We start from the raw sequence: 27,667 nt of genomic DNA on the forward strand, positions 1-27,667 counted from the left end.
AATCCGACCAGTGCAGGTGACTGAAATGGGCTTTTATTCAGTCCCTCAATTTACAGTAGAGGTATTGGCTAAAGTATCAGTTCCAGACAGTTAATATTTGTAGTGAAAACATAAGATGCAGGCTTTTCCATAACTTGATCAAACTGTATTCTGTCTAATAGCTTCTTGTGTCCTTAAATAGATTAGGTGGTGCAGCGCTAATACCATGTGATAATTGACAAACAATAAAGGACTCAATATTAAATGGGTGAATACATAAATGATATGAATAAATGTGTGTAAAGTGTTGCACCTAATGTGTATCCCAAAAATATGCCATCAAGAACGTGACTAAGTATGTGATCCCTGGAGAAGTGTTATTGTGACGCAACGTCCGACTAGAGTGTGGTGACGCAATTATGCATGGACGGCAGCCATCTTTGGACTCCCTATGCAAGCATATGGTATAATAAACTTTACTTTATTACAATATGGTGGCTTTTTCTCCGATTCCCTGTTTATGAGCCATTGGAAGAGTGGAGGAGTTTTGTAAAGGTGTCTTACCATTGTAAGGACTGTGTGGAAGCTGATCCTGTGTCCATCCAGAGAGTGAGATTCATCCCAACTGGGACTAACTGGTGATTTGTTATGCCTTATGACTCCTGGAGGGTCAAAGATTGGAGGTAAGCATGCACGCTAGACGGTGACAGATGGTCTGATGCACTTGAGCACGTATTCATTTTCACAGTTGAAGATTGATTCATCACAGTTAAAAGTTTGGGACTTTGTGCTATATGATTTGTGAATATTGTTTATTTATGATCACATGTATTTATATTTGGTTAATATTTGTTCACTTAAATCACCTATCACTTATATTTAGTCACATTCTTGATGGTATGTTTTTGGGATACACATTAGGTGTACCACTGTACACCTAAATATTTATTCATATAATTTATGTATTCACCTATTTAATATCGAGTCCTTTATTAATTGTTAATGTCAATTATCACATGGTATTAGCGCTACACGTAATCTACTTGTTTCATCCATTCTAGTCTAGTTAGGTGTCAGCAGCTTCTTCGGTTTTATATCTTTGGCAGAGCATGAGTCCACCCCCTTTATTTTTCTTGTGTCCTTAAATGCAGAGGATGGAATTATTGGCAAGCTTTTTTTTTTTCTTTTTACAAAAGTCCACAGCTGCATGCAGTACAACAGTTCTGCCAAGTGGTGCACACAAATCACACAATATTTAGTTCACATAATGCATTTATTGTGTTGTATATGTTAACATTTGTATGTTTCAGACTTTGGCACACACATTGTCTGTAATCTAGGCACCCAAAATAAGCCTCAGTTTTAATAACCGATTCTATATGGAAACCATTATTTTTTATATAGAAGGTTGCACTTTACCTGTTTTTAGCATTAGCTTAGGTCTTAAAGTATGAATTTGCTTTCATATGCATTTTGTGTCTCAGAGAGACACTATACTGTACAATCGACAGATCGGTGTAACTTTTTTGCTGTGCCTTTATCTCTGCAAAGAATCAAGAAGATACACAATACCCATGTATTGATGTTGGAATAACTACAGTGTCAATATTATGCCATGTCCAACGCCAAAAATGTTTGCAGAGAGTAAATAAGCCATGGTGCTCATTGGGATATCAGCCAATCCCATGAACGATACAGAACACTAAACACACACCTTAGTCAAGTTTATCGTATGATCAATATTTATTTCTAGTTGTCTTCAGTTCGGCTTGGCCGCAAGGGGTCTGCACAGAAAGTGACTGAAGCGAGCTGCTACATATTGGGCATATTAAAGGAATTCGACTTTAATCTCATCAGGTCAGAAACAAAGCACAAATAGTTAAGTCACAATATAAAATAGCAGCTCTGTTCAGCTTATTAAGCTCCATAGTGGTTTCAGTTTAGACGGATTCATTCTTTGAGGCTTCATCAAAGTTCTCAACCAGTTCTGAAAAAAATAAAAATAAATTAAATAAATACAGGCAAAATCCACTTTTGAATTAAAATGGAAGGCAAGTCAAACCCTAATTAAGCCTAAATCTAATCCCCCACCACCAGCTTTAAGCCTATTTTATCTCCCGTGTAAAAGGAAAGATCTGTCTGTACACTTACGGAAGTGGAGGGTGCTTTCAGTGCCGGCTTCAGGGCAGAGGGACAGCCGACCAGGGATGCCCCATTGTAAGCCTATAGGTGAAATCACACAGGTCCTGCAGCCATTGTTGGTGATCTCACCTCTACATTGAAATCAGTGCTGGAGAGGTCATATGACCAGACCAGAGTGACTTCAGAATAAGCAGGTAGATAAAATAGGTTTAGAAAGGAGGTGGGAGTAGCTTAGTTAGGTTCTAAATTGCCGCTCACACAAAAAAATCAAAAACACATTAACGCTGGCAGGCAAACAGTTTAAAGCCCAACTGAAATACATATTTTAGAGCGGTTTTGTCTGCCAAAAGGACTTGTACATCTGTCCATCTAGCTCTGAGGTTTATACAGTTCTGCCAGCCCTGAGATAGGTCTCCTCTCCATCCCCATCCTTGGCCTGTGAAGGAGAAGCAGCACACTGAGCTCCTCTTGTCACTCTGCTCTCTCCTACTCCTGTTCACGTCAGCACATGAACTGACCGTGCTGCTTCTCAATCCTCCCCCAGTCTGCACTTAGCTTTATTCAGACTGCAAGAGACTGATACCAAGTCAGTTAGGCAACAGAAAAGTCCATTGTAAAACAGTACATAGTAATATTTTACGGTAATCATTTTCTTTGGTTAAAAAAAAACAAAAAACAAATTCTAATTTTCTACACAGCCACATTCAGTTCCTGTCTCTCCTAGCAGGGTATGTGTGTACATAACAGGCAGGGAATTACATCACACACAATGGGGAAGAATGCTCCCCTGTGTGCACATCCCTGAAGGGTCATATTATCTTGCTGGGAGCTGCTGTCAATCATGGGTGGTCGCATGGTGACTAAACAGTAGGGATGCACCGATATACCAGCAGCTGAAATGTACTGGCTGAAAACAGTGTTATCAGCATTTTGCCAATAGGAAAAAAAAATGGCAATAACGGCACTGAAATGTGCAATTTTGGCTGTGATTTTACCATGTTTAGGGTGAGTTTTTCATTGGTCATGTGACTCAACATGTGCGTTTTATGAGTTTTCAACGCATTTCAGGCTTGGTTCACACCAATGCAGTTTTGCATTTTGTCAGTTTTGTGTTTTTGCAAGTACGTTTTGATGCGCTTTGCGTTTTGAATTTTTTGGGCCAACTTGTCACTGGGCAGATTAAAACGCATAAAAAATGCAACATCTTTTGACCGTTTTGCAGTGGATTTTGTATTTTGACACTTTGTTTGTTATTTTTTCATCAAAAATTGAAAAAAATGCAAAAAACAAAAAAAAAAAACTAAGGGTGAAAGCAGCCTATTGGCCGAAAAGGTTCTGAAAATAAATTCATATTCATTTAAAATCTTAAGGATACTAATTAAAAAGCTGAACAGTTACAGGTGTACCTCGGTTTACGAACGCCTCTGTTAACGTAATTTTCGGTTTATGAATGAAAATCCATTGAAAATAATGTCTCGGTTTACAAATTTAATTTTTTTCGCAATACGAAGCGTATGTCGGTGCCGATTTTTAAATGCAATTGCTGACTTTTCTTTTTCCTCACTATAGCTCACAGAATTAGCGGTCACTTTCCCCGGAGCTAAAGGATACTTTGTTTCTTTTATCTCGGGAAACAAACGGAAAGAAAACTTATGCAGGCCATAGATGGGTCAAAAATCGGCCACCAATGATTTAGAAAATCAGTCGTTTTTCACACATTTTCCAACATGCCCAATAAACGAAATGGGGAGGAACCACAAAAAAAATCAGCCGATGCCATTGCCCCACTAACAGAGTGAAAATTGGCCGATTATTCTTAGGTCCGATTTTCGTATGAAAATTGTTCGGAATTAGCATTAGTTTATTTCCCCAAGTTAAATGAAACAATAAGGAAACTCTTTCTGCTGGGGGGAAAGTGACAGCTGATTCTCTGAGCTATAGTGAAGAAAAAAAAAGCCAGTAATTACATTTAAAAACCGGCACTGACCTATAGTGACAGCTTTTTTTTTTCCACAAACTTTTTTCTGATCTCCGGAACGGATTAATTGGTTTTCAATGCATTCCTATGGGAAACGTTTCGGTTTACAAATTTTTCAATACAAATCGTCACGGAGAACACATTAAATTCATAAACCGAGGTACACAAAAAAAAAAAAAAAACTGGCCATTTCGGTTTTCGGCCAAATGCATCCTGAATTTTTGGTTTCGGTCCAGAATTTTCATTTTGGTGCACTACTACTAAACAGCCTACGAAGGTTACAGGCATGCCGTAAGCAGAAAATCCTGTTGCTCCAAGAAAAAAAGAATTGGTATGCAAACTGATCACGCTAGCTTAAATCGGTTTCGGTATTTGGCATGGTCATACTGCAATAGGGAGGAAGTGGGGCTGGCAGGAATACTAAGTATTTCTTAGCAAATAAAGTTACAATTGCACAGGTCTACTTGAAAAGACACATCTGAAATACTACATTTTAGGGCAACATACACTTTAACAATCTATGTTATTAACTTTTTTCTTCACCTGTCTGGAGTTCAGCTTTAAAAACAAATCCAGTATCAAACTGCACTCCACAAATCACTATGGTCTATTCCCCTATAATTACTCTTGGGGTGGAGTGCATTCAAATCATTACAGAAAAATTCTTGATATCAACATTTGTGATGGCAAGATCTAAAAACGTACCAGGAACTTCATCATCTTCTTCCTCCCCGGTGGCGAGCGGTGCTTTACCATCTACAGCTAAAATAAAAAAAAGGCCAATTGTCAACACAAGACAGTACTTTACTAATATAAATCTCTCTCCCAAAATACTAAAATTTAAAATTGGCAAAACTGCATTTTGCTTGCGTTCTGCACATTGCCTTTTTTTTTTTATACGACACAATAGCATTCCTCTGGAAAATGTACCATGGATGTTACCAGGCAGCAGCACAGAAACATGAACAGTCCTTACAGAAATATCATTTAAAAATGCTTATTTAAAGCATCTGTAAGAAAACTTTCGTTTTAGACAGTGTGGGGTGGGGAAGGATTAGACCTTCTGTCAATTTGTAATTTGTGTCTGTGTCCTTACTGAAGAGATTAACCTCTCTGTACTGAAAAAACAGCAAGGAAGAAATCCAAGATTTTAGACTTGTTCCTATAAGCAGTCATCTTCCAATGCGGACACCTGTTCCAGGGGCAACTGCTCCAAGAGGGGAATTCTCACTTTGTCAGATATTCTTCTGTCGCATCTCTGGAACAGGAGTTGGAACGTTATCTTACCAGACAGCGACTTTGGCAGCTTGTTTTAACCCCTCTCTACTGCATCCAAAACTATAAAAAAAACGGCTTTTGTTATACCATTCACTCTAAAATACATGCAGTGTAGAGGAAACATTAACCTCTTGCCGACCGCGCATAGCCGAATGACGGCTTCACCGCGGCCGGCCAGTTCTGAGTGGACGTCATATGACGTCCTCCCAGAACGCGCTCTCCTGCGCGCCCCAGGGGGCGCGCACCCGGCGATCTCCGTGATCGCTGTGTCCTACGGACACAGCTGATCACGTGATGTGGTGAAAGGCCGATCCCACCGGCCTTTTACCACGTGATCAGCGGTGTCCAATGACACGCTGATCACAGGGAAATGCAAGTGCCGGTTCTCGGCTGCACTTTCCTCACGCTGTCAGATCGTGAGGAAAGTACTGCCGAGAACCGGCAGTTGTCAGAGCGGGGATCGGCACCGATCATCAGGGCACTGATGATCAGTGCCCTGATGATCGGTGCCCAGCAGTGACACCCGCAAGTTCCGCCCAGCAGTGCGCCCACTAGCCCCGCCCACCCGTTCCCAGCAGTGCCCCCACCTGTGCCCAGCAGTGCCCCCACCTGTGCCACCTACCTGTGCCCAGAAGTGCCACCTACATGTGCCCGCCCACCAGTGCCGCCCACCAGTGCCGCCCACCAGTGCCGCCCACCAGTGCCGCCCACCAGTGCCGCCCACCAGTGCCCAGGGGTTGAGCCAGCCAGTGCCGCCAGTCAGTGCCCAGAAGTGATGCCAGTCAGTGCCGTCTATCAGTACCCATCATCGGTGTCACCTATCAGTGCCGCCTATCCGTGCCGCCTATCCGTGCCGCCTATCCGTGCCGCCTATCCGTGCCGCCTATCCGTGCCGCCTATCAGTGCCGCCTATCCGTGACCCCTAATTAGTGCTGTCTATCAGTGCCGCCTATCTGTGCCACCTCATTAGTACTGCCTATCAGTGCCCTTTAGTGCTGCCTATCAGTGCCCATCAGTGCCGCCTATCAGTGCCCATCAGTGCCGCCTCATCAACGCAAATCAGTGAAGGAGAAAAAATACCTGTTTGAAAAATTTTATAAAAGAAACAAATAAACTTTTTTTTTTTTTTTTTAATTTTTTGCACATTTTTTAATTTATAGCGCAAAAAGTAAAGCGCCCAGTGGCGATTAAATACCACCAAAAGAAAGCTCTATTTGTGAGAAAAAAATGATCAAAATTTCATATGGGTACAATCTTGCATGACCGCGCAATTGTCAATCAAAGTGCGGCAGCGCTGAAAGCTGAAAATTGGCCTGGTAAGGAAGGGGTATAAGTGCCTGGTAGGCAAGTGGTTAAAGGAAGAACGGACACATCTTCAGGCAAGAAGGAACAAAAGCAGATTTCACCGCTAGAGACCAAAACTTATAGGAAGCCAGTACAGTTCATGAATAAGTAAAGGATCTTCTGAAGCCAGTAGTGGGTCATCTATCCCACTAGACCGGCTACTTGGCTAAAATATTTTTTGGGTGGGCAAAAACGTATAAGTTTTTCAGAATGCATCTTTTACATTTTTGGTTTTGGGTTTAATACTGCTTTAAGGATATGGAATGTATTGCAGCTTCCTTAGGCTGCATTCACACGAGTGTTTTGTAGCTTGAAGCTCGAAGCTCCAAAAAAGTTCACTTATAAAACTAAATTGTTCTCTATGGTGCCTGTTCACATCTGATCGCCGAACAGGCACCATAGAGAAAAATTGATTTTTAAAGTTTGAGCTTTTTTGGAGCTTCGAGCTACAAAACACTGAAGTGTGGATGCAGCCTTAGATTTGGTGGCTGCATTAGCTTTTTTTCCTGTTTTCACCCTTGTAATCTGGCCAGTAACACACCTCCTGTATTAGAGCGCCCCCCGCTCTGGATGAAGGAGCACAGGGTGGCACCTTTGGACAGAAGCATTGTTCATCTGGGGGAGAGTTGAATGGACTAGCAGTTTTAAAGGATAACATCACTTTTCATACCAGGTTACACCCCTAGCCAGGGTGTAACATGTTACTAAATGAGCAATGCTTTACAGACTCCTAATAAAATAATAAATGCACTTTTGTACCTGCAAAAAAAAAAAAATTTTTTTAAAGATGAACTTGTACTTTAAATACACTTAACAAATTGATGCCAAACTCCAGCTCACACTGCAGTTACAGCAATAGTTCTCTTTTGGGATAAAGGTTTTACATGAATAAATGTAAGCTGATCATTGTACACACACCCCTGTCAGTGCTAAAATGGTTTTCCCAGCACTCAACGAATATCTGAAGGAGAGTTTGTGCTTTTGAAATAACAGACTTACTGGCCAGATCAGCAGGAAAACAAAAAAAGGGAAGAAAGCCTAAAAAAGAAAAACTAATGCAGCCATCACATCCAAGATTTGGAAAGCTGCAATATAATAAATCCTGTTTTTTTGTTTTAATACTGCTTAAATGCTTAGTTGGTCTTTCAATAAAAAATGATGCAGTCGTTCTACACAATGGCATCACAGCATTAGTGAAAGTACATAAAGCCAAAAAAAAAAAAAAACCACAACAGCTTTCACAAAATGAAGTGCAATTTATGGGAAGAATAAGCGATTGTGCTTTTTATTTGCAGTCATTTTCGATCAAAGGTTCTGGAATGATCTGATCTATGGCCCACATGTATCATACCAATGAAGGTAGATTTATATTAAGCTACATCTTTATTATATTAGGATCGTGAAATAAGATCTGTGAAAAACTATTACAAGAATTAATAAAAGCCAAGTATTGCTATTTTTTTTTAAATTGATAATGGACCTGGATAAAAACAGGATTATAAAAGGATGCTATGAAAAGTGTATGCAAAGAGGTTAACTGTATCCCATATCAGCCTTCACTAATTCGCAGATCCAGACTGCCAGTCTGCAGCACGAGATCCCTGCTGCTCAGCAGTCATTGGTTGCTAGTCACCAGTGCAGTACAACGTCATAACTGGTGTGGTGGTGATCAGGGACACTGACTGGTGACAGTACAAAAAAAAAAAAAAAAAGTGTTTTTTTTATTTTATTAAATGTTTTTCTTTTTACTATTTTCTTTTCATATTACACTATGACTCAAAAGTAGTACAATGTTATCATAGTAACATTGTGCCACTTTGGGGAAGCGATCAGTATTTATTTTTTCCACAATATTGCTTATATCAAAGACTTTCTTTGCTATAAGCAAGCATTTAACGGAATGAAATCGATTGTATCAGGTATTTTTGTTGTGATTAGCAGTGATTGGCCACGACTAATCACATAACACAGATGGGCTGTGATTGGCCCAGTCCGTGCATATGATCACTGTGACGGATCACAGCTAGTGACAATTGTATACAATAGATGGCATGAAACGAAGCCATCCATTGTTTACAACTGTTATGTGACCTGCTGTGATTGGTACTGGCAACGGGCCGGTACACAGATCTGTCATCGGCTGTGCCCACAGTATGCAGACGGTGACAGATCTCGCCAAAGCGCAGCCCTGCGGGCACACGCAAGGCACAATCCAGGAAGGACGTAATATGACGCACACCCGGATTGACGAGAGTCCCGCCCGGCATTTTCCTATTGGCCAGGCAGGAAGTGGTTAATTGGATCTATAGGTGCACTATGATGGTGGAACTTGACAGACCTACAAGGACTACAATCTTTCTGACTCATAGCACAAGCTTGAGATTCAATCCACAGCACAGCTGGAAATAAATTTTAGCGACCTGACCTCCATGAATGTTAATTTAATACCCCTTTCCTATACAATAGTATTATCATGATCCCCAAATCTTTAAACCAATATCCATATTCAATAATCAAGAGCGGTTTGGCTTTACCAATGAGCACCAGACAACATGATGTGAAAATAAATCAATTTGTTGGCTTTATTTTTATTCAATTCTTGGTCATAACTTGAGTGAATTAGTTTAGCCAAGTGAACCGCAAAAAATGAATCAATGTCTAAAAGATACTAAGCCAACTACAAATTATAATTTGTATTGTTGTGATTGAACAATAATCTGTTAAAAACTGAACACGTTACATTTAAAAAAAAAACAAAACAAAAAAAAAACAGGTGGCTCCTGTGCTGTCAGGATGGGAATTCTGGATATACCTAGCACTATGGGCACACAGAAGTTCGTGATGCACGGTCTCACTCTCCCATATTTCCTTGAGGAAGCTGGCAGCAATGGATAACCATATCAACTATTTTGCCCAAATTCAAAGAACACGTCAAAATCTAAAAATCTACAGTCAGTTCCTGGGTTATGAACACAATAAGGTCTGTAGGTTTGTTCTCAAGTTGAATTTGTATGCAAGTTGGAACAGGCTTTTAAGCGTAGCTCCAGCCAAAAAAATGACTACTTTTTTTTTTGGATAGCATAGGGAAGGGTAAAACCCCTGTAATATTTGTTTTGCTGTCTGTGCTTTTGTTCAGAAGATTTCACCTCACTTTCTGTCCCTGTGACAATTGGATTTTGAAAATTTTGGGTTGTCGTGAAAACAAGGAATGGCAAACCTTCAGTGGAGAAACCTTTTTCCCATGATAACTCTTACAGGAGTGAATTTCCCTTTCTAGGGGAAAATTTCCTCTCACTTCTTGTTTCTCCCTCTGTTCACAAGTAGGAGTCCTTCATAACTCCAATGCTCATAACTCAAGGACTGCCTGTATTATAAAAAGCGGAGTGGTAAGCACATAATATACGTTGTCAGCATATGCCAGCTGCTACAGAACTTCTAGTGACCCTCAAAGCCTCACACAGTTATTCTACTTCCTCCCAAACGCAATGTCCTACAAGCAGACTCATGCACTCATCTGGGGGTCGGAAGGAGTGCACCTATGTAAGAAAGGCTTATACAGAAGGCTGCAGCAATCAGTATGTGCCAACAGCTTATGCTGCCAACTACTGTGAATTTAAAACAAATAAAAATAGGAGTTTGTCTATAGAGAATTTGGAAACAGAACCCTAACAAACACTGGCCTACAGAACCAAAAGTAGTGTTTAAAGTAAGCGTTTGCTGTTTTCTCTAACCAAAGAGAGCTATAGCCTTTTGGTAACAAGCAAACTACAGCCAATATCAAGGGAAACCCATTAAGAAATACAGTATAAGCATCCATTTGCTGATCTCTTTTAATGCTAGTTTCCTGGCTGCCTTCTGTGTTTGGACTGGGATTTGTTCACTTTAGAAACAAAGTGAAAGCTAAACAGCAGCCAGTTAAACAGCCATTTTGTGTTTATCAGAAGGTTTGTAGACATTCAAGCCAAGCATTTTACAGACGTGCAATCAGTTTCGTCATAACCTCTCGCATTAAATGCTCCATTCACTTACATTGTTTCGGCAGGGCCTCTGCAAGTCTTCGCAGGCTGGTGAGGCTGTCTGCTCCAAGCTGGTTCAAGATACTGGGCAACATCTCTGTGAGCTGTTTGGTCTCAGCGTGACCTGTAATGGTGAAGGTGTTGGCAGCCAAGGAAGCCTGAACTTTGGGATTGTTAAAGTGTATTACCGTCCCTTGGTTTGTAAACATATTGACCTAAAAAGACAATCAAGAAATAGGAGTATAAAACAAATGTCCTCAGCCTATTAGTGTGTATTATACATTTATATAAATGGTGTGCTCTAGATCCCTGTGTCTCTAGTGCATACTTGTGGATGTGTCAGCTGTTAAGAGTTATGAAACGGTCTAGTTCCCAAACGCATCCATTAACAGACAGAGCAGCTCGGCTTCACCCTCCTCACAGGATTTGATTGACACCAGCAGGAAGCAATGGCGCCTACTGCCTCAGCAAAGCCTGGGAGAGCAGGGGGAGGGAAGAAAGCTGCTACAGACAGGCACAGCAATGGATTGAGTGAGAATTCAGGAAAGTATTGGGGGGGCGATACGATTGCTGAGCAAAAACGTTTTTCAATGCAGTGGGGCTAACTGCTCGTTTACTTCTAGGGGAGACTATAAAGATTTACTTAATCCTTCCAGCACTCCCCCCCTCCAGCAGTCTTGAGTTGTGGACATCAAACCCTGAGCAGGCTCCACATACCAGGAACAGTCCACTGCTGGACTGTGGGGGAGCAGTTTTGTGGTGGAATGAAGGATCAGGCAAGTATAAATTTTCTCCTGCACCCTAGACAAAATGAGCAGTTGACCCATGTAATGCATGGGAAAACTTTTTATTTGCCTGAAGTAGGGCTTTAATGCAAGCAATTCTTAAGGCAAAAAAGATCTAGCCTTTAGAACCACTTTAAGGAGTCACATGACCAAATGCCAACTTTTGAACAAATTAGCAGTACAGCAGGGATCCTGGAGCATCTCCAGTATCTAATTGTACTTTATACTCATTTACTTTTATTATAGCTACTGAGTACACAAAACAGTTGTAGGAATTATATCAAATCTCTTTTCTGGCTATTGTTAGCATACACCATTTAGAGTGGAATCATACAGTCAGGTCCATAAATATTGGGACATCGACACAATTCTAACATTTTTGGCTCTATACACCACCACAATGGATTTGAAATGAAACGAACAAGATGTGCTTTAACTGCAGACTGTCAGCTTTAATTTGAGGGTATTTACATCCAAATCAGGTGAACGGTGTAGGAATTACAACAGTTTGCATATGTGCCTCCGACTTGTTAAGGGACCAAAAGTAATGGGACAATTGGCTTCTCAGCTGTTCCATGGCCAGGTGTGTGTTATTCCCTCATTATCCCAATTACAATGAGCAGATAAAAGGTCCAGAGTTTATTTCAAGTGTGCTATTTGCATTTGGAATCTGTTGCTGTCAACTCTCAAGATGAGATCCAAAGAGCTGTCACTATCAGTGAAGCAAGCCATCATTAGGCTAAAAAAACAAAACAAACCCATCAGAGAGATAGCAAAAACATTAGGTGTGACCAAAACAACTGTTTGGAACATTCTTAAAAAGAAGGAACGCACCAGTGAGCTCAGCAGCACCAAAAGACCCGGAAGACCACGGAAAACAACTGTGGTGGATGACCGAAGAATTCTTTCCCTGGTGAAGAAAACACCCTTCACAACAGTTGGCCAGATCAAGAACACTCTCCAGGAAGTAGGTGTATGTGTGTCAAAGTCAACAATCAAGAGAAGACTTCACCAGAGTGAATACAGAGGGTTCACCACAAGATGGAAACCATTGGTGAGCCTCAAAAACAGGAAGGCCAGATTAGAGTTTGCCAAACGACATCTAAAAAAGCCTTCACAGTTCTGGAACAACATCCTATGGACAGATGAGACCAAGATCAACTTGTACCAGAGTGATGGGGAGAGAAGAGTATGGAGAAGGAAAGGAACTGCTCATGATCCTAAGCATACCACCTCATCAGTGAAGCATGGTGGTGGTAGTGTCATGGCGTGGGCATGTATGGCTGCCAATGGAACTGGTTCTCTTGTATTTATTGATGATATGACTGCTGACAAAAGCAGCAGGATAAATTCTGAAGTGTTTCGGGCAATAGTATCTGCTCATATTCAGCCAAATGCTTCACAACTCATTGGACACCTCTTCACAGTGCAGATGGACAATGACCCAAAGCATGCCCCAAGAACAAAATGCCCCAAGAACAAGCAGGAACGGAAGACAGTTGCAGTAGAGGCCTGGCAGAGCGTTACCAGGGATGAAACCCAGCATCTGGTGATGTCTATGCGTTCCAGACTTCAGGCTGTAATTGACTGCAAAGGATTTGCAACCAAGTATTAAAAAGTGAAAGTTTGATTTAGGATTATTATTCTGTTCCATTACGTTTGGTCCCTTAACAAGTGGGAGGCACATATGCAAACTGTTGTAATTCCTACACCGTTCACCTGATTTGGATGTGAATACCCACAAATTAAAGATGACAGTCTGCAGTTAAAGCACATCTTGTTCATTTCATTTCAAAGCCATTGTGGTGGTGTATAGAGCCAAAAATGTTAGAATTGTGTTGATGTCCCAATATTTATGGACCTGACTGTATATTTGCTTGTTCACTTTAAAGGGAAGATTTCAACAAACATATGTGGATCTTTGTGTGCAAAAAAAAAAAAATGTACCAGACATTTTTTTATGAATTATTTGGAATCTCTCTGGCTGTTACACTGCCTTGCCGCAGAAGTGTTACTGAGGATATAAAACTGAACTGTAAGCAATGAAGTCCTTCCACCATTATCATTATAATCCCAGACCATGCCTTAATTTCCTTGACTGAGGTGGCCAATTATGGCTAATATTTGTAGCCGAGTGTTCTTGGAAGAGCTCAGCCAGTGCACTAGGTCACCCAGATTGAGAAACCCATTCAGTAGCACCTAACAGATACCAGGAATGAAGCACATACTATGCTACAAATGTACATGGTCTTGGTAGTTACCAATAAAAAAACAACCTTAAAAAGGGAAAAAAAAAAAAAAGATGGACCTACGCACTAGAAAGAATTTAATACCCTACACTTAGGAAGACATGAGTAAAAAGGGTGAGGGACCTATCTGCTCCCGCAGTTAAGGATACCTCAAATGGCCCAAGTCAAAGCACTTGTTGCATGGTTTCTGTAGCGACATAACAAATAGTATTACCCAGTCTTTTAATGCTTCCATCACTGACTGCACTGACATTTGTAGCCGATTGTGTGGGCAATGTTGCAAAGATTGGCAGTAATGAACTCCACATAGTTTCATAGTTCCAGTTCTAAAGGACTCACCTCTTCTATGCCAGAGATGTTATTCACACCCAGCTTTTTCAACGAGAACTGTAGTTTCTTATCATCTGCAGTAGCTGTTCTGTGGACAACCTTCTTCTTTCTGCGGGCCGTCCCCTTAAAAAGGGTGGAAGAATAAAAAAATGTGAAGAGTTTTTAACTTTGAAGCAACACAGCTCAGTCTCATATCAACAAAGCTTATTTTTCCAAGTATAACTTATATAAATTTCTAGTACTACAAACCTAGAGAGATGCATTGGTTTGGTGGACATTGTTTGATGGTGGTGAACATGCCCACTTGGATTACATTCTAATATGGGTCCCATTATAGTCAGCAGACAGCAAAATGCACTTCAGTAGAACAATAATTGGTTACCCCAAAAGGACTTGAGATAAACATCTGATATTAAGAAGCATATACAGATTTAACAGAACCGTTTATTTGACTGGTGGAGAATTGCATAGGTTGTCTTGCTAGTCTTCAATACAAAGAAACTGGATAAGTACTAGTGGGCAGGATTGCACAGTTATCCTGTAAATTGGGATACATGAACTGAACAATTGTGCAATTTTTTTGCAATTCTCTGTAAAGTATATTCGTCTATGTACCCATCACCAAAACTAACAGACATCTCTGATAAAAGCTGAAATTGGTGAAAATATTATTATTATACAGGATATATATATATATATATATATATATATATATATATATAGCCAACAGTTTGCACAGCACTTTACATAGGGAGCATTACAGTCAGTTTTGCATTTACTAAGAAAACTGTAGAGTGAGCAGATGAATAAGTTCCTTATGAAAGTATATGTCTATCCTATCAGATAGACTGGCTTATCAGAGTACTATGGTCATGTTACGGATAAAACAGTATCCCTCTTCAATATCCTCCCCCCCCTACTAGATTGTACCATTTCCCGGCTTTACATGCAGGAAAAAAAAAAAAACGACAAATATTTTACCTGCTTTAAAAGGGAAATCAAAGGACCAATTACAAGCAGGGAAACGTGATATCTAGAACCATAACTAAGGTGTTTAGGATGCACTGTATTTCTATAACGTAAAACAGAAAGAAAAGGAGCTTACCTTTCCACCAATTCGCACTTGTGCTTGCAGTTTGGCTAACTTTTCTTGATTCATGATTGTTTCCTTCATCTAAAGCAAAAATTTAAAACCGCACTGTAATGGTTCGATTTTTAATACATACAATATTCTGACAATTGGGTAACAATTTTACTTTGGACTGCCAGCCTTGGAAAGTACAGATAAAAAAAATAAAAAAAATTCCAGTGGGATCACATAACCCATCCAACAATATACACTCTTCTCTCACTGGCTGGTAAACCACTGCAGGACTTACAAAGCCTTGGAAAGAAACTGCACACAGTGGGTAATCAGATATTCCACACATCCAGAAGTAGAAAATACCTGAGGAGGCAAGCGAGCAGCAGCTTGAAGATAAGGGCCTCTGGAAAGGTAAGTATACATGTTTTCAAGTAACTTTGTGGGGGGTAAGGCCACTTTAAAAGTAGTCCATCATCCATAATTGGAGAAGAAATTGACACAGTGTCCACAGCATTCAAACAAAAGGTTACTACTACATATGGAAGAATGAAAACAAAGGCTTGTAAAGGCTGCATTGACGTGGAGGAAGGATTAACCAAAATAAAATTGGGGATCCAATTATTATTATACAGGACTTATATAGCACTGTCAGTTTGCTCAGCGCTTTACATTATGGAGGTAGACAGTACAGTAACAATACAGTTCAATACAAGAGGGATAGGAGGGCCCTGCTCCTTGGAGCTTACAATCTAGGAGGGAGGGGATAGTGGTACAAGAGATAATTAGCTGTGGGGGATGGAGTGGTAGGAAGAGTAGAAGATTCCAGTATTAGCTGAGGGCAGCATAGGCTTCCCTGAAGAGATGGGTTTTCAGAGTACGCCTAAAAGTGAGTAGAGTAGGCGATAGCCTGATAGATTGGAGTAGGGAGTTCCAGAGGATGGGTGAAGCCCTTGAGAAATCCTGGAGACGGGCAAGGGAGGAGGAGACAAGGGAGCTAGACAGTAAGAGGTCTTGCGAGGAGCAGAGAGTACGGTTTGGGCGATATTTAGAGACAAGATCGGCTATGTAATTTGGGGCAGTGTTATGAACAGCTTTGTACGTCAGTGTTTTGAATTTTATCCGTTGAGAAATTGGGAGCCAGTGGAGGGATTGGCAGATACAGAGCGGTTAGTAAGGTGAATGAGTCTGGCGGCAGCATTCATGATGGACTGGAGAGGGGATAGCCTGGGATGAGGTAGGCCAGTGAGGAGGGAGTTACAGTAGCCAAGGCGTGATATAATAAGGGAGGGGGGGAATACTAGGAGTTCAGTTTTGGAAAGGTTGAGTTTGAGGAAATGGAGTGACATCCAGTCCAATATGTCACTTAGTAGGCTGGTGATGCGATTGGAGACTGAGGGGGTGAGGTGAGGGGTAGAGAGATAATTTGTGTGTAATCAGCATAGAGATGGTAGTTGAAGCCTTGGGAGTTTATCAGCTGGCCAAGGGAGGAGTTGTGTAGATGGAGAAGAGGATCCATGATGTCAAGACCTGCTCATATTTCAGAAGCTACATACATTTCAACCTGCTATGGTAAAAATAGCTTGTAAAAAAGGTTTAAAATGTAAAAACTATTTTTAAGATCTGGTTAGACAACAGGTGCTAATGTTTCTTGAGATACATTTTCATGCAAATCTGCAAAAAGTGAAACCATACTAAAGCTGAACACACATAGATCACAATTCAGCTGGTTCAGCCAAGTTTCTACCCATGTAAAGCCATTCCCATACACGAGAAGTTGATCTACCAATAGATTTTTCTTGAATGAGCTTGTTGGGGGGAAAAACAAAATGCTCGATCAGTGCATACAACCAATGGGCTGCAGGGCTGATCAGTGTATTGACAGCAGGAGAGTCCCCACAATGACACAGCTGGGAGGATTTCTCCATCCACTCAATGTGGAGATGGAGAATTTTTGTCTGTTCAGCCCACTGGCTGCAAAAAAAAACAAAAAAACAAAAAACAAAAACCACACAACAAAAAAACTAAGCAATGTATGGTCAGCGTTAGTAACTTAGGTATGTAAGCCAAGGATCTACAAATGCATTATTTCTGAAAAAAAAAGCATGCTGAACTCCAGGAAAGTAACTAAATATAAAGTTAAATACACATGTATTTGCCATTTTATCATCCTAAGTATTTGTATCTCTGTCCAGACAGCCCTGAGATTCAAACTGTGCTGACTGATCGCATAGCCAGTCTAGTCACCCAACATACACTATATTGCCAAAAGCATTGGGCCAGCCCTCCAAATCATTGGTTTCAGGTGTGTCAATCCCCTCCATAGCCACAGGGGTATAAAATTAAGCACCTAGGTATGCAGGCGGCTTCTATAAACATTTGTGAAAGAATGGGTCGCTCTCAGGAGCTCAGTGAATTCAAGCGTGGTACCGTGATAGGTTGCCACCTGTGCAATAATTCCAGCCGTGAAATTTCTTTGCTAATAAATATTCCACGGTCAGCTATTAGTGGTATTATAACAAAGTGGAAGCAACTGGGAACAGCAACTCAGCCATGAAGTGGTAGGCCACATAAAATGACAACGCAGGGTCAGCGCATGCTGAAGCGCACAGAAGTTGCTAACTGTCTGCAGAGTCAAAAGCTAAAGACCTCCAAACATTGTGTGGCCTTCAGATTAGCACAACAGTGTGTACAGAGTTTCATGGAATGGATTTCCATGGCCGAGCAGCTGCATCCAAGCCTTACATCACCAAGTGCAATTAAAAGCGTCGGATGCCGTGGTGTAAAGCATGTTGCCACTGGACTCTAGAGCAGTAGAGACACGTGCTCTAGAGTGATGAATCATGCTTACCTGCCTAGCAATCCAATTAACATGTCTGGGATTGGCGGTTGCCAGGAGAACGGTACTCACCTGACTGCATTGTGCCAAGTGTAAAGTTTGGTGGAGGGGGGGATTGTTTTTCAGGGGTTGGGCTTGGCCCCTTAGTTCCAGTGAAGGGAACTCTTAAGGCGACATTTTGGACAATTTCCTGCTGCCAACTTTGTGGGAACAGTTTGGGGACGGCCCCTTCCTGTTCCAATATGCCTGCACACCAGTGCACCAAGCAAGGTCCATAAAGACATGGATGAGTGAGTTTGGTGGAGGAACTTGACTGGCCTGCACAGAGTCCTGACCTCAACCCGGTAGAACACCTTTGGGATGAATTAGAGTGGAGACTGTGAGCCGGGTCTTCTCATCTGACATCAGAGCCTGACCTCACAAATGCACTTCTGGAAGAACGGTCAAACATTCCCATAGACACACTCCTAAACCTTGTGGACAGCCTTCCCAGAAGAGTTGAAGCTGTTATAGCTGCAAAGGATGGGCCAACTCAATATTGAACCCTACGGACTAATACTGGGAGGCCATTAAAGTTCATGTGTGTGGAAAGGCAGGCGTCCCAATACTTTTGGCAATATAGTGTATCTCCAATGCAGTTAAATAACAGTGTGATCAGTCAGTGATGGAGCAGTAGGTTGAGCTCATCACTTTCTTTCCTCCACCTGTCAGCACATTTACATGCAGCACATCTGATAAGCTACTAGGTCTGCCCCTCCCTTTTTCTGTCAAGAGTGCTACTGTGCAAAGAAAAACATGAGGCCGATACAAGTCAAAACCAAGTAGTTACACTAATAGCATTTTAATAAGATACTTTTAATAACAGGTGTGGCCATCTGTCACACAGCTTCTAGATGTGTAATATTGTGAGCCAGACAAGGGTTCTAGTCTGACAGTGTGAGCTAAAAGTATTTTTTACCTTTTTTTTTTTTTTGTGAGCCAATAATAATTCTATTTTAGTGATCTTTTAAGTATAACAGTAAGTGGTTTAATGGCTTATTAGGGGCTGTACAGTGCAGATTGAACAGGAGCATATACTTTAAGGCGTAAAGGATAAGTTAACCTTTCGTACACATTACATCCATATTTAAGGTGTAACATGTAACAAAAAGGATCGGCCACCGCTGTGACAGCAGGGGATCATCTTCCCCCTCTGTCACAATTTTTAAAAAATGTGGCAGTGCGGGTTTCTGCCCACCCGACTGGCTGTGCACTCATTTACAGTATTTTGTGAATGGGAAAACTATAAGTTCCGACAGCCATTGTGGCTGTCAGCTTGTAATTCTCAAAGAACTACCATGGTGTTGAGCACTGTGGCGGTTCATTGATTCTTGTGTTTGAGCCCAGAGATACACTGACAGGAGTCCTGCATGGCACCAGCGATCTGGTTCTGATGAACTTCTCCTTTAACCGCTTCCCGACCGCCCTATTGCAGATATACTGCTACAGGGCAGCATGGGTGCGCAAAATCACGTATATTGTTCAGGAACAAGTTGGCCAAGAGAAGAAAAAAAAAAATGTACACGTTGAGTTTGTTTTTTTTTTAGTTACATGACCTATGAAAAATGCACCCTAAATGTGATAAAATCACAGCAAAATCAGGGGTAAAATTGTGCGTTTATTGGTGGTCATTATTGGCACCTTTTTCCCTATTGGCAAAACGCCGATAAGACTTTTTTGGCCGATACATACATACATAGGGATGCTTCCAACATATCGGGGCATCCCTAATTTCAGCCAGTGTGTATATGCTGTTTAAAGCAGAGTTCCACTCATTTTTACAATTTCCTTTCATCTACATCGTTATCTGCAGTGCATTTATAATTGGCTAGTATCTTTTTTTTTTTTTTGTAAATACCTTATCTAGAGCTGTGCATGTGGCACTTCCTGTCCAGCTCCTGCGTCATCTATCCCAGGAGTCCATGGGAATTACCTAATGCTGAAATCTCCCGTTATTTTATGACCGGAAATGACGTGATCGGGAGAGCTTGCCATAACTGAGAACTTCAGCTGAGGTCGCCATTGCTATGGCAACCTGTCATGAAGAAACTTCGCTGCGCAGTGTCATTACTGCGCATGCGCGAGATGGAGAGGAGCATGCTGAGCTGCACTGAATCCCAGAAATAAACACAAGCAGGCTTCAGATGCAAACAACCTAAATGGACCCTGCCTGCTTCCGAGATCAGGTTAGATTTTAACCACTTGCCCTCCACCCTATAGAAGTACCGCTATAGGGTGGCAGGGCTGCGCAAAATCATATCATATCATATATATATATATATATATATATATACACACACACACACACACACACAGACATGTGCAATTTGCATTTCCAGGCAGAGGAACACGCGCCGCTATTGGCAGCTTTAGATGTCAATCACCGGGTCCCGGCTTGCGATTCCCAGCCAGCACTCAATGATCATCAGGGAAAGCTGACAGGGGAGAGACCTTTGTGTAAACACAGGTCTCTCTGTCAGCATGGACATGCTGTTATGTATCTCTTTGTATAGCAGAGATACAAATCAGCATGTCTCCCTAGAAAAACACAACACAGTTAACCCTTTGATCACCACAGATGTTAACCCCCTTCCCGCCCAATGTCATTAGTAGTGTGTCAGTGCTTTTTATTAGCATTGATCACTGTATTGGTGTCACTGGGGATGTCAGTGGCCGTTAATTCCCACCCAGTGTCAGAATGCCAGCTGCCGTCCTGCTATAAGTCGCTGATTGCCGCCATTACCAGCTATAACTTTCACGTAAACCAATTTACACGTATTGGGATTTGTTTTTTTTTTGCAAAGACATAGCATTTTGGCCTAAATTTATGAAGAAATTTGATTTTTCAATTTTTTTTATTGGATATGTTTTATAGCAAAGTCAAAAATATTGTTTTTTCCCCCAAAATAGTCTTTTTTTTTGTTTATAGTGCAAGAAATACAAAAGCAGAGGTGATCAAATACCACCGAAAGAAAAAAGTTTCATTTATGTGCAGCGTTGTATGACTGTGCAATTGTCAGTTAAAGTAATGCAGTGCCATATCGCAAAATATGGCCAGGACCGGAAGGGGGGTAAATCCACTGGAGGGCAAGTGGTTAAAGAAAGAAGGAACACATTAATGACACTATTCAAATCTTAAATTCTAACAATTCTACCAAAAAAGATTACGGATTATGGGGACTGGAGCTCCGCTTTAACAGAAGTCCCTGTTGTTGGAATACAAAGGCAGAACAGGAGAGATCCCTGCATCCGCATCACTTGTGCTGATCTGTGAGTTTTTTTCCCCATTAAACCCTGCTGGTTGAAAGAAAAATAAACTCAATATATTTATCCAGCTTTAGTCTAGCCATACACTAAGATTTCTCTCATTCAGCCCCATGGTCTGAATCTGAGAAATCACTCCATTTCCCCATCAATGCTAATTAACAGACCTTGCAGTAAAATGCAGGGTCCCCCAAATACTGTCTGGTCCCTTCTGATGTTACTAGGAGTAAAATATACCCGCAAAGAACAATGTTTGATTTATATGTAACCCCTTCCCGCTAAGGGTAAAGGAAATGTTAATGCCCAAGCACAATTTTGCAACTTTGACACGAGAAAGTAAAACCGTACATATCACCACAACTTGTGTATCCATGTGGATTATACCTTTTTTTTTTTTAGGACAAATTGGGCTCTTTTGGTGGTAAATGTTAACGGATATCTCCTGATTTATTTTTTTTTTTACTATTATCAAAGGAAAACTGGCCCAAAATAGTTAAAAAAAAATGTAGTTGTATATTTCTTGCTACTACCATAAGCTACCACCAAAGAACAACCAAAAATAAATTCTTCTGTTCTCAGCAATTGTAGCAATATCATGTGTACACTGCCTTGAAAAAGTATTCATACCCCTTGAAATTTTCCACATTTTATCATGTTACAACTGAAAACATAAATGTTTTTTATTGGGATTTTATGTGATAGACCAACACACAGTGACACAATTGTGAAGTGGAAGGAAAATGACAAATGGTTTTCAAAATTGTTTTACAAATAAATACGTGAAAAGTGTAGCGTGCATTTGTATTCAGCCCCCTGAGTCAATACTTTGTAGAACCACCTTTGGCTGCAATTACAGCTGCAAGTCTTTTTGGGGATGTCTCTACCAGTTTTGCACATACAGAGAGTGAAACGTTGGCCTATTCTTTGCAAAATAGCCCAAGCTCTGTCAGATTGGATGAAGAGTGTCTGAACAGCAATTTTCAAGTCTTGCCACAGATTCTCAATTGGATTTAGGTCTGGATTTTGACTGAGCCAATCTAACACATGAATATGCGTTATTCTAAGCCATCCCATTGTCTGGCTGTATGTTTAGGGTCGTTGTCCTGCTGGAAGGTGAACCTCCACCCCAGTCTCAAGTCTTTTGCAGACTCTAACAGGCTTACTTCTAAGATTGCCCTGTATTTGGCCCCATCCATCTTCCCATCAACTCTGACCAGCTTCCCTGTCCCTGCTGAAGAAAAACATTCCCACAACATGATGTTGCCACCACGTTTCAAGTTGGGGATGGTGTGTTCAGGGTGATGTGCAGTGTTAGTTTTTCACCACACATGGCATTTTGCCTTTAGACCAAAAAGTTCATTTTTGGTCTCATCTGACCAGAGCACCTTCTTCTACATGTTTGCTGTGTCCCCCACATGGCTTCCCACAAACGGCAAATGAGACTTCTTATGGCTTTCTTATTGTCACTCTTCCATAAAGGCCAGATTTGTGGAGTTCACGACTAATAGTTGTCCTGTGGACAGATTCTCCCACCTGAGCTATGGATTTCTGTAGCTCCTCCAGACTTACCATGGGTCTCTTGACTGCTTCTCTGATTAATGCTCTCCTTGCCCGGCCTGTCAGTTTAGGTGGATGGACATGTCTTGGTAGGTTTGCAGTTGTGCCGTACGCTTTCCATTTTCAGATGATGGATTGAACAGTGCTCTGTGAGATGTTCAAAGCTTGGGATATTTTTTTATAACCCAACCCAGCTTTAGATATCTCCACAACTTTATCCCTGACCTGTCTGGTGTGTTTCTTGGCCTTCATGATGCTGTTTGTTTACGAATGTTCTCTAACAAACCTCTGAGGGCTTCACAGAACAGCTGTATTTATACTGAGACACATTACACACTGGTGGCCTCTAATAATTAGGTGACTTCTGAAGGCAATTGGTTAAACTAGATTTTAGTTGGGGTATCAGAGTAAAGGGGGCTGAATACAAATGCACTCCACACTTTTCAGATATTTGTAAAACATTTTGAAAACAATTTATCATTTTCCTTCCAATTGAGAATTATGTGCCACTTTGTGTTGGTTTATCACATAAAATCCAAATAAAATACATTTACGTTTTTGGTTGTAACATGATAAAAATTTGGAAAATTTCAAGCGGTATGAATAAGGCACTGTATGTTGCTTGTTCAATGTATCCGTAGTGCAGCTCAGAAACAATGGTGTGCATTTTTTTTTAGCCTACCTAAAACATAGTGACACTGATACAAAGTTAAAAACATTTTTTTTAATCCTTAATCAAGGAAAAGAAAAAATGAAGAAAAAGGAAATAAAAAACAATTTTTGCTTGCACTTGATTGGAGGACAAAAAAATCAGCACAGCTTCGGCTCATATCAGAGCTTCCCCTCAGATATAAAGCAAATGCACTTGCAGTGCACAGTATATTTACCTTTAGTAAACCAACCCCAATGTATCTCTCCCCTTTATTCAGAGAGAGAGAGAAAACACAGGAGGGGGTTCACAGTGACTGATCACTGTGAGCCAATCAAGGCTATCACAGCAATAAGGTGATCCAGAACTGGGAATTTCTGGGTCCCGATTGTTAGTATGGGACCTGGGGCTCCTGGTGAGACCCCGGTTTTTTCACTACGAGTGTGTTGTGTGGTGCATTCCCAGCACAAACACAAATATGCGCCCCACACAAACAAAAGCCCATTCCAGGGAGGCTGCATATTTGCGTACTGTTGGGGTTAAAGCAGAACTAAAGGCATAAATATTTACCTTTGCTCCAGCACCTACAATGTCCAATTAGTGGAATCTTCTACTCAGATACCAGTCTTCGGCTATTTGGATTAGCCTGAGGGATGAGGTCACTCCCACGCATGCGTTCAGTTATTCCTGCACAGTGGCAGTGTGGCAGAATGTAAACTGGGCTGTGCATGCGCAGCTTAGTGTGCATTCCGTAGAGAACTGTGAACAGGCAGCCAAGTGTACATTATAGAAGAGATATTGCATTTCTCTTCTACTATAAAACGCCTGCTTGTTCTTTTTTTCACATTTAGTTCCACTAGAACTCCTCCCCATCTCACTGCCATGGCCCGAGGAGAATGGGACATCACATACATTCTGGAATGATCCCACTGTTACAGAGCAGCTGACATCTCACAAAGAGACCCTCTTGCAATGGATTGAAGTGCCTTCTGGTTGAGTTTCACCTGATCTGCATTCATCTTCAGTGAGATGACAGCGGCCAGAGAGGGATGGAAATGCCACATGGCTGGAAGGTGGAGGGGAAGATCCTGCAGTTTAATTCCACTTTATGTCTCACACAGGTACTTAGGACCGTGTGAGCCCATGTCAATGTATGGGGACACAGCCACTCATCCTAATATGACCAGCAAGTGGCCCCTGTCAGGCAGTGTGCATTTTGGGCCACTTACCTGTCAAATTAGGAGTGGCTGTGTCCCCATACATCTGCATTTCAGGTGCATCCTGGCTGTGCCGGAAAGACTGACTCCTGTGCACATGATCAAGATGATGTCACTCCCCCATTAGCCATCAGCACAGGAGCCATGGACTGCTGGAAGCACCTCCCGACACTCAGCCCCCTGCTCCTGTCATCTCTTGACCATTGACCTCCCCCCCCCCCCCCGCTCCTGTCTCTTTCTAGGTCCTTGCCCCCCCCCCCCCCACTCCTGTCTCCCTCTAGGTCCTCGACCCCCCCTTCTGTGTCTCTCTCTAGGTCCTCGCCCCCTTCTGTCTCTCTCTAGGTCCTCGCCCCCCCCCCGCTCCTGTCTCTCTATGTCCTCTCCCCCCCCGCTCCTGTCTCTCTCTAGGTCCTCGCCCCCCCGTCTCTCTCCCTCGGTCCTCGTCCCCCCTGCTCCTGTCTCTCTCCCTCGGTCCTCGTCCCCCCTGCTCCTGTCTCTCTCCCTCGGTCCTCGTCCCCCCTGCTCCTGTCTCTCTCCCTCGGTCCTCGTCCCCCCTGCTCCTGTCTCTCTCCCTCGGTCCTCGCCCCCCCTCCTGTCTCTCTCTAGGTCCTCGCCACCCCCCTCCTGTCTCTCTCTCTAGGTCCTCGCCCCCCCTCCTGTCTCTCTCTCTAGGTCCTCGCCCCCCCTCCTGTCTCTCTCTCTAGGTCCTCGTCCCCCCCGCTCCTGTCTCTCTCTCTCGGTCCTCGTCCCCCCCGCTCCTGTCTCTCTCTCTCGGTCCTCGTCCCCCCCGCTCCTGTCTCTCTCTCTCGGTCCTCGTCCCCCCCGCTCCTGTCTCTCTCTCTCGGTCCTCGTCCCCCCGCTCCTGTCTCTCTCCCTCGGTCCTCGCCCCCCCTCCTGTCTCTCTCCCTCGGTCCTCGTCCCCCCTGCTCCTGTCTCTCTCCCTCGGTCCTCGCCCCCCCTCCTGTCTCTCTCTAGGTCCTCGCCACCCCCCTCCTGTCTCTCTCTCTAGGTCCTCGCCCCCCCTCCTGTCTCTCTCTCTAGGTCCTCGCCCCCCCTCCTGTCTCTCTCTCTAGGTCCTCGTCCCCCCGCTCCTGTCTCTCTCTCTCGGTCCTCGTCCCCCCCGCTCCTGTCTCTCTCTCTCGGTCCTCGTCCCCCCGCTCCTGTCTCTCTCTCTCGGTCCTCGTCCCCCCGCTCCTGTCTCTCTCTCTCGGTCCTCGTCCCCCCCGCTCCTGTCTGTCTCTCTCGGTCCTCGCCCCCCCGCTCCTGTCTCTCTCTCTCGGTCCTCGTCCCCCCGCTCCTGTCTCTCTCCCTCGGTCCTCGTCCCCCCGCTCCTGTCTCTCTCTCTCGGTCCTCGCCCCCCCTGCTCCTGTCTCTCTCTCTCTCGGTCCTCGTCCCCCCTGCTCCTGTCTCTCTCGCTCGGCCCTCGCCCCCCCTCCGTCTCTCTCTAGGTCCTCGCCACCCCCCTCCTGTCTCTCTCTCTAGGTCCTCGCCCCCCCCTCCTGTTTCTCTCTCTAGGTCCTCGCCCCCCCCTCCTGTCTCTCTCTCTCTCTCGGTCCTCGTCCCCCCCGCTCCTGTCTGTCTCTCTCGGACCTCGCCCCCCCGCTCCTGTCTGTCTCTCTCTCGGTCCTCGTCACCCCGCTCCTGTCTCTCTCTCTCGGTCCTCGTCCCCCCTGCTCCTGTCTCTCTCTCTCGGTCCTTGCCCCCCCCGCTCCTGTCTCTCTATGTCCTCTCCCCCCCCCCGCTCCTGTCTCTCTCTAGGTCCTCGCCCCCCGCTCCTGTCTCTCTCTAGGTCCTCCGCCGCGCCCCCCCTCCTGTCTCTCTCTAGGTCCTCGCCCCCCCCGTCTCTCTCCCTCGGTCCTCGTCCCCCCTGCTCCTGTCTCTCTCCCTCGGTCCTCGTCCCCCCTGCTCCTGTCTCTCTCCCTCGGTCCTCGTCCCCCCTGCTCCTGTCTCTCTCCCTCGGTCCTCGTCCCCCTGCTCCTGTCTCTCTCCCTCGGTCCTCGTCCCCCCTGCTCCTGTCTCTCTCGCTGGGTCCTCGCTCCCCCCCTCCGTCTCTCTCTAGGTCCTCGCCCCCCCTCCGTCTCTCTCTAGGTCCTCGCCACCCCCCTCCTGTCTCTCTCTCTAGGTCCTCGTCCCCCCCGCTCCTGTCTCTCTCTCGGTCCTCGTCCCCCCCGCTCCTGTCTCTCTCTCGGTCCTCGTCCCCCCCGCTCCTGTCTCTCTCTCTCTCGGTCCTCGTCCCCCCCGCTCCTGTCTCTCTCTCTCGGTCCTCGTCCCCCCCCCCCGCTCCTGTCTCTCTCTCTCGGTCCTCGTCCCCCCCCCCGCTCCTGTCTCTCTCTCTCGGTCCTCGCCCCCCCCCCCCCGCTCCTGTCTCTCTCTCTCGGTCCTCGCCCCCCCCCCCCCCGCTCCTGTCTCTCTCTCTCTCGGTCCTCGTCCCCCCCGCTCCTGTCTCTCTCTCTCGGTCCTCGTCCCCCCCCCCGCTCCTATCTGTCTCTCGGTCCTCGTCCCCCTACTCCTGTCTCTCGGTCCTCGTCCCCCTGCTCCTGTATCCCCGTCCCAGTCATACACCCCACATACGGACAATCCCCGGATCAGTCCAGCGCCCAGACAACACACATTATGGGCAGCACTGCTCCCCCGTCCCCACACCATAGACGGGCTAGGCCGGTTGTAGAGAACACACGCCGAGCCCTGATGTAAAATTGAGGTCCCTTCACCACAGACCCCCTCCTTCCCCGAGCCCAGCCGGAAGAGCCCCGCCCCTCCTCACCTTCCGTAGCCTGCAAGCGGGTGTTTGTGGGTACACAGCGGGTTTAAAGGTATCCGGGAAGCGGCGGCACAGAACGCGCACACACGCGGGGAGCAAGGTGGAAGCCAAGAGGACGGGCAGGAAGTGACGCTGGACCATGTGACCCGCGCCGCTACC

General features: G+C 43.9%; 1 protein-coding gene across 1 annotated transcript; it reads right to left on the bottom strand.

Annotated features, from left to right (window-relative positions):
• Positions 1–1,233: 1,233 nt before the first annotated feature.
• Positions 1,234–27,667, bottom strand: BTF3 (basic transcription factor 3). Its single transcript, XM_089686180.1, has 6 exons — positions 27,512–27,667; positions 15,207–15,275; positions 14,111–14,224; positions 10,751–10,952; positions 4,805–4,861; positions 1,234–1,966 (listed from the first exon to the last, which is right to left on the bottom strand). Exons 1-6 carry the CDS (start codon positions 27,647–27,649, stop codon positions 1,920–1,922), a joined length of 627 nt encoding a protein of 208 aa, XP_089542306.1. The 5' UTR covers positions 27,650–27,667; the 3' UTR covers positions 1,234–1,919.

Source organism: Staurois parvus, unplaced genomic scaffold (genome assembly GCF_062004578.1).
Source record: "Staurois parvus isolate SC_StPar_1 unplaced genomic scaffold, SC_StPar_1.0 ptg000392l, whole genome shotgun sequence".
Lineage (NCBI taxonomy): Eukaryota > Metazoa > Chordata > Amphibia > Anura > Ranidae > Staurois > Staurois parvus.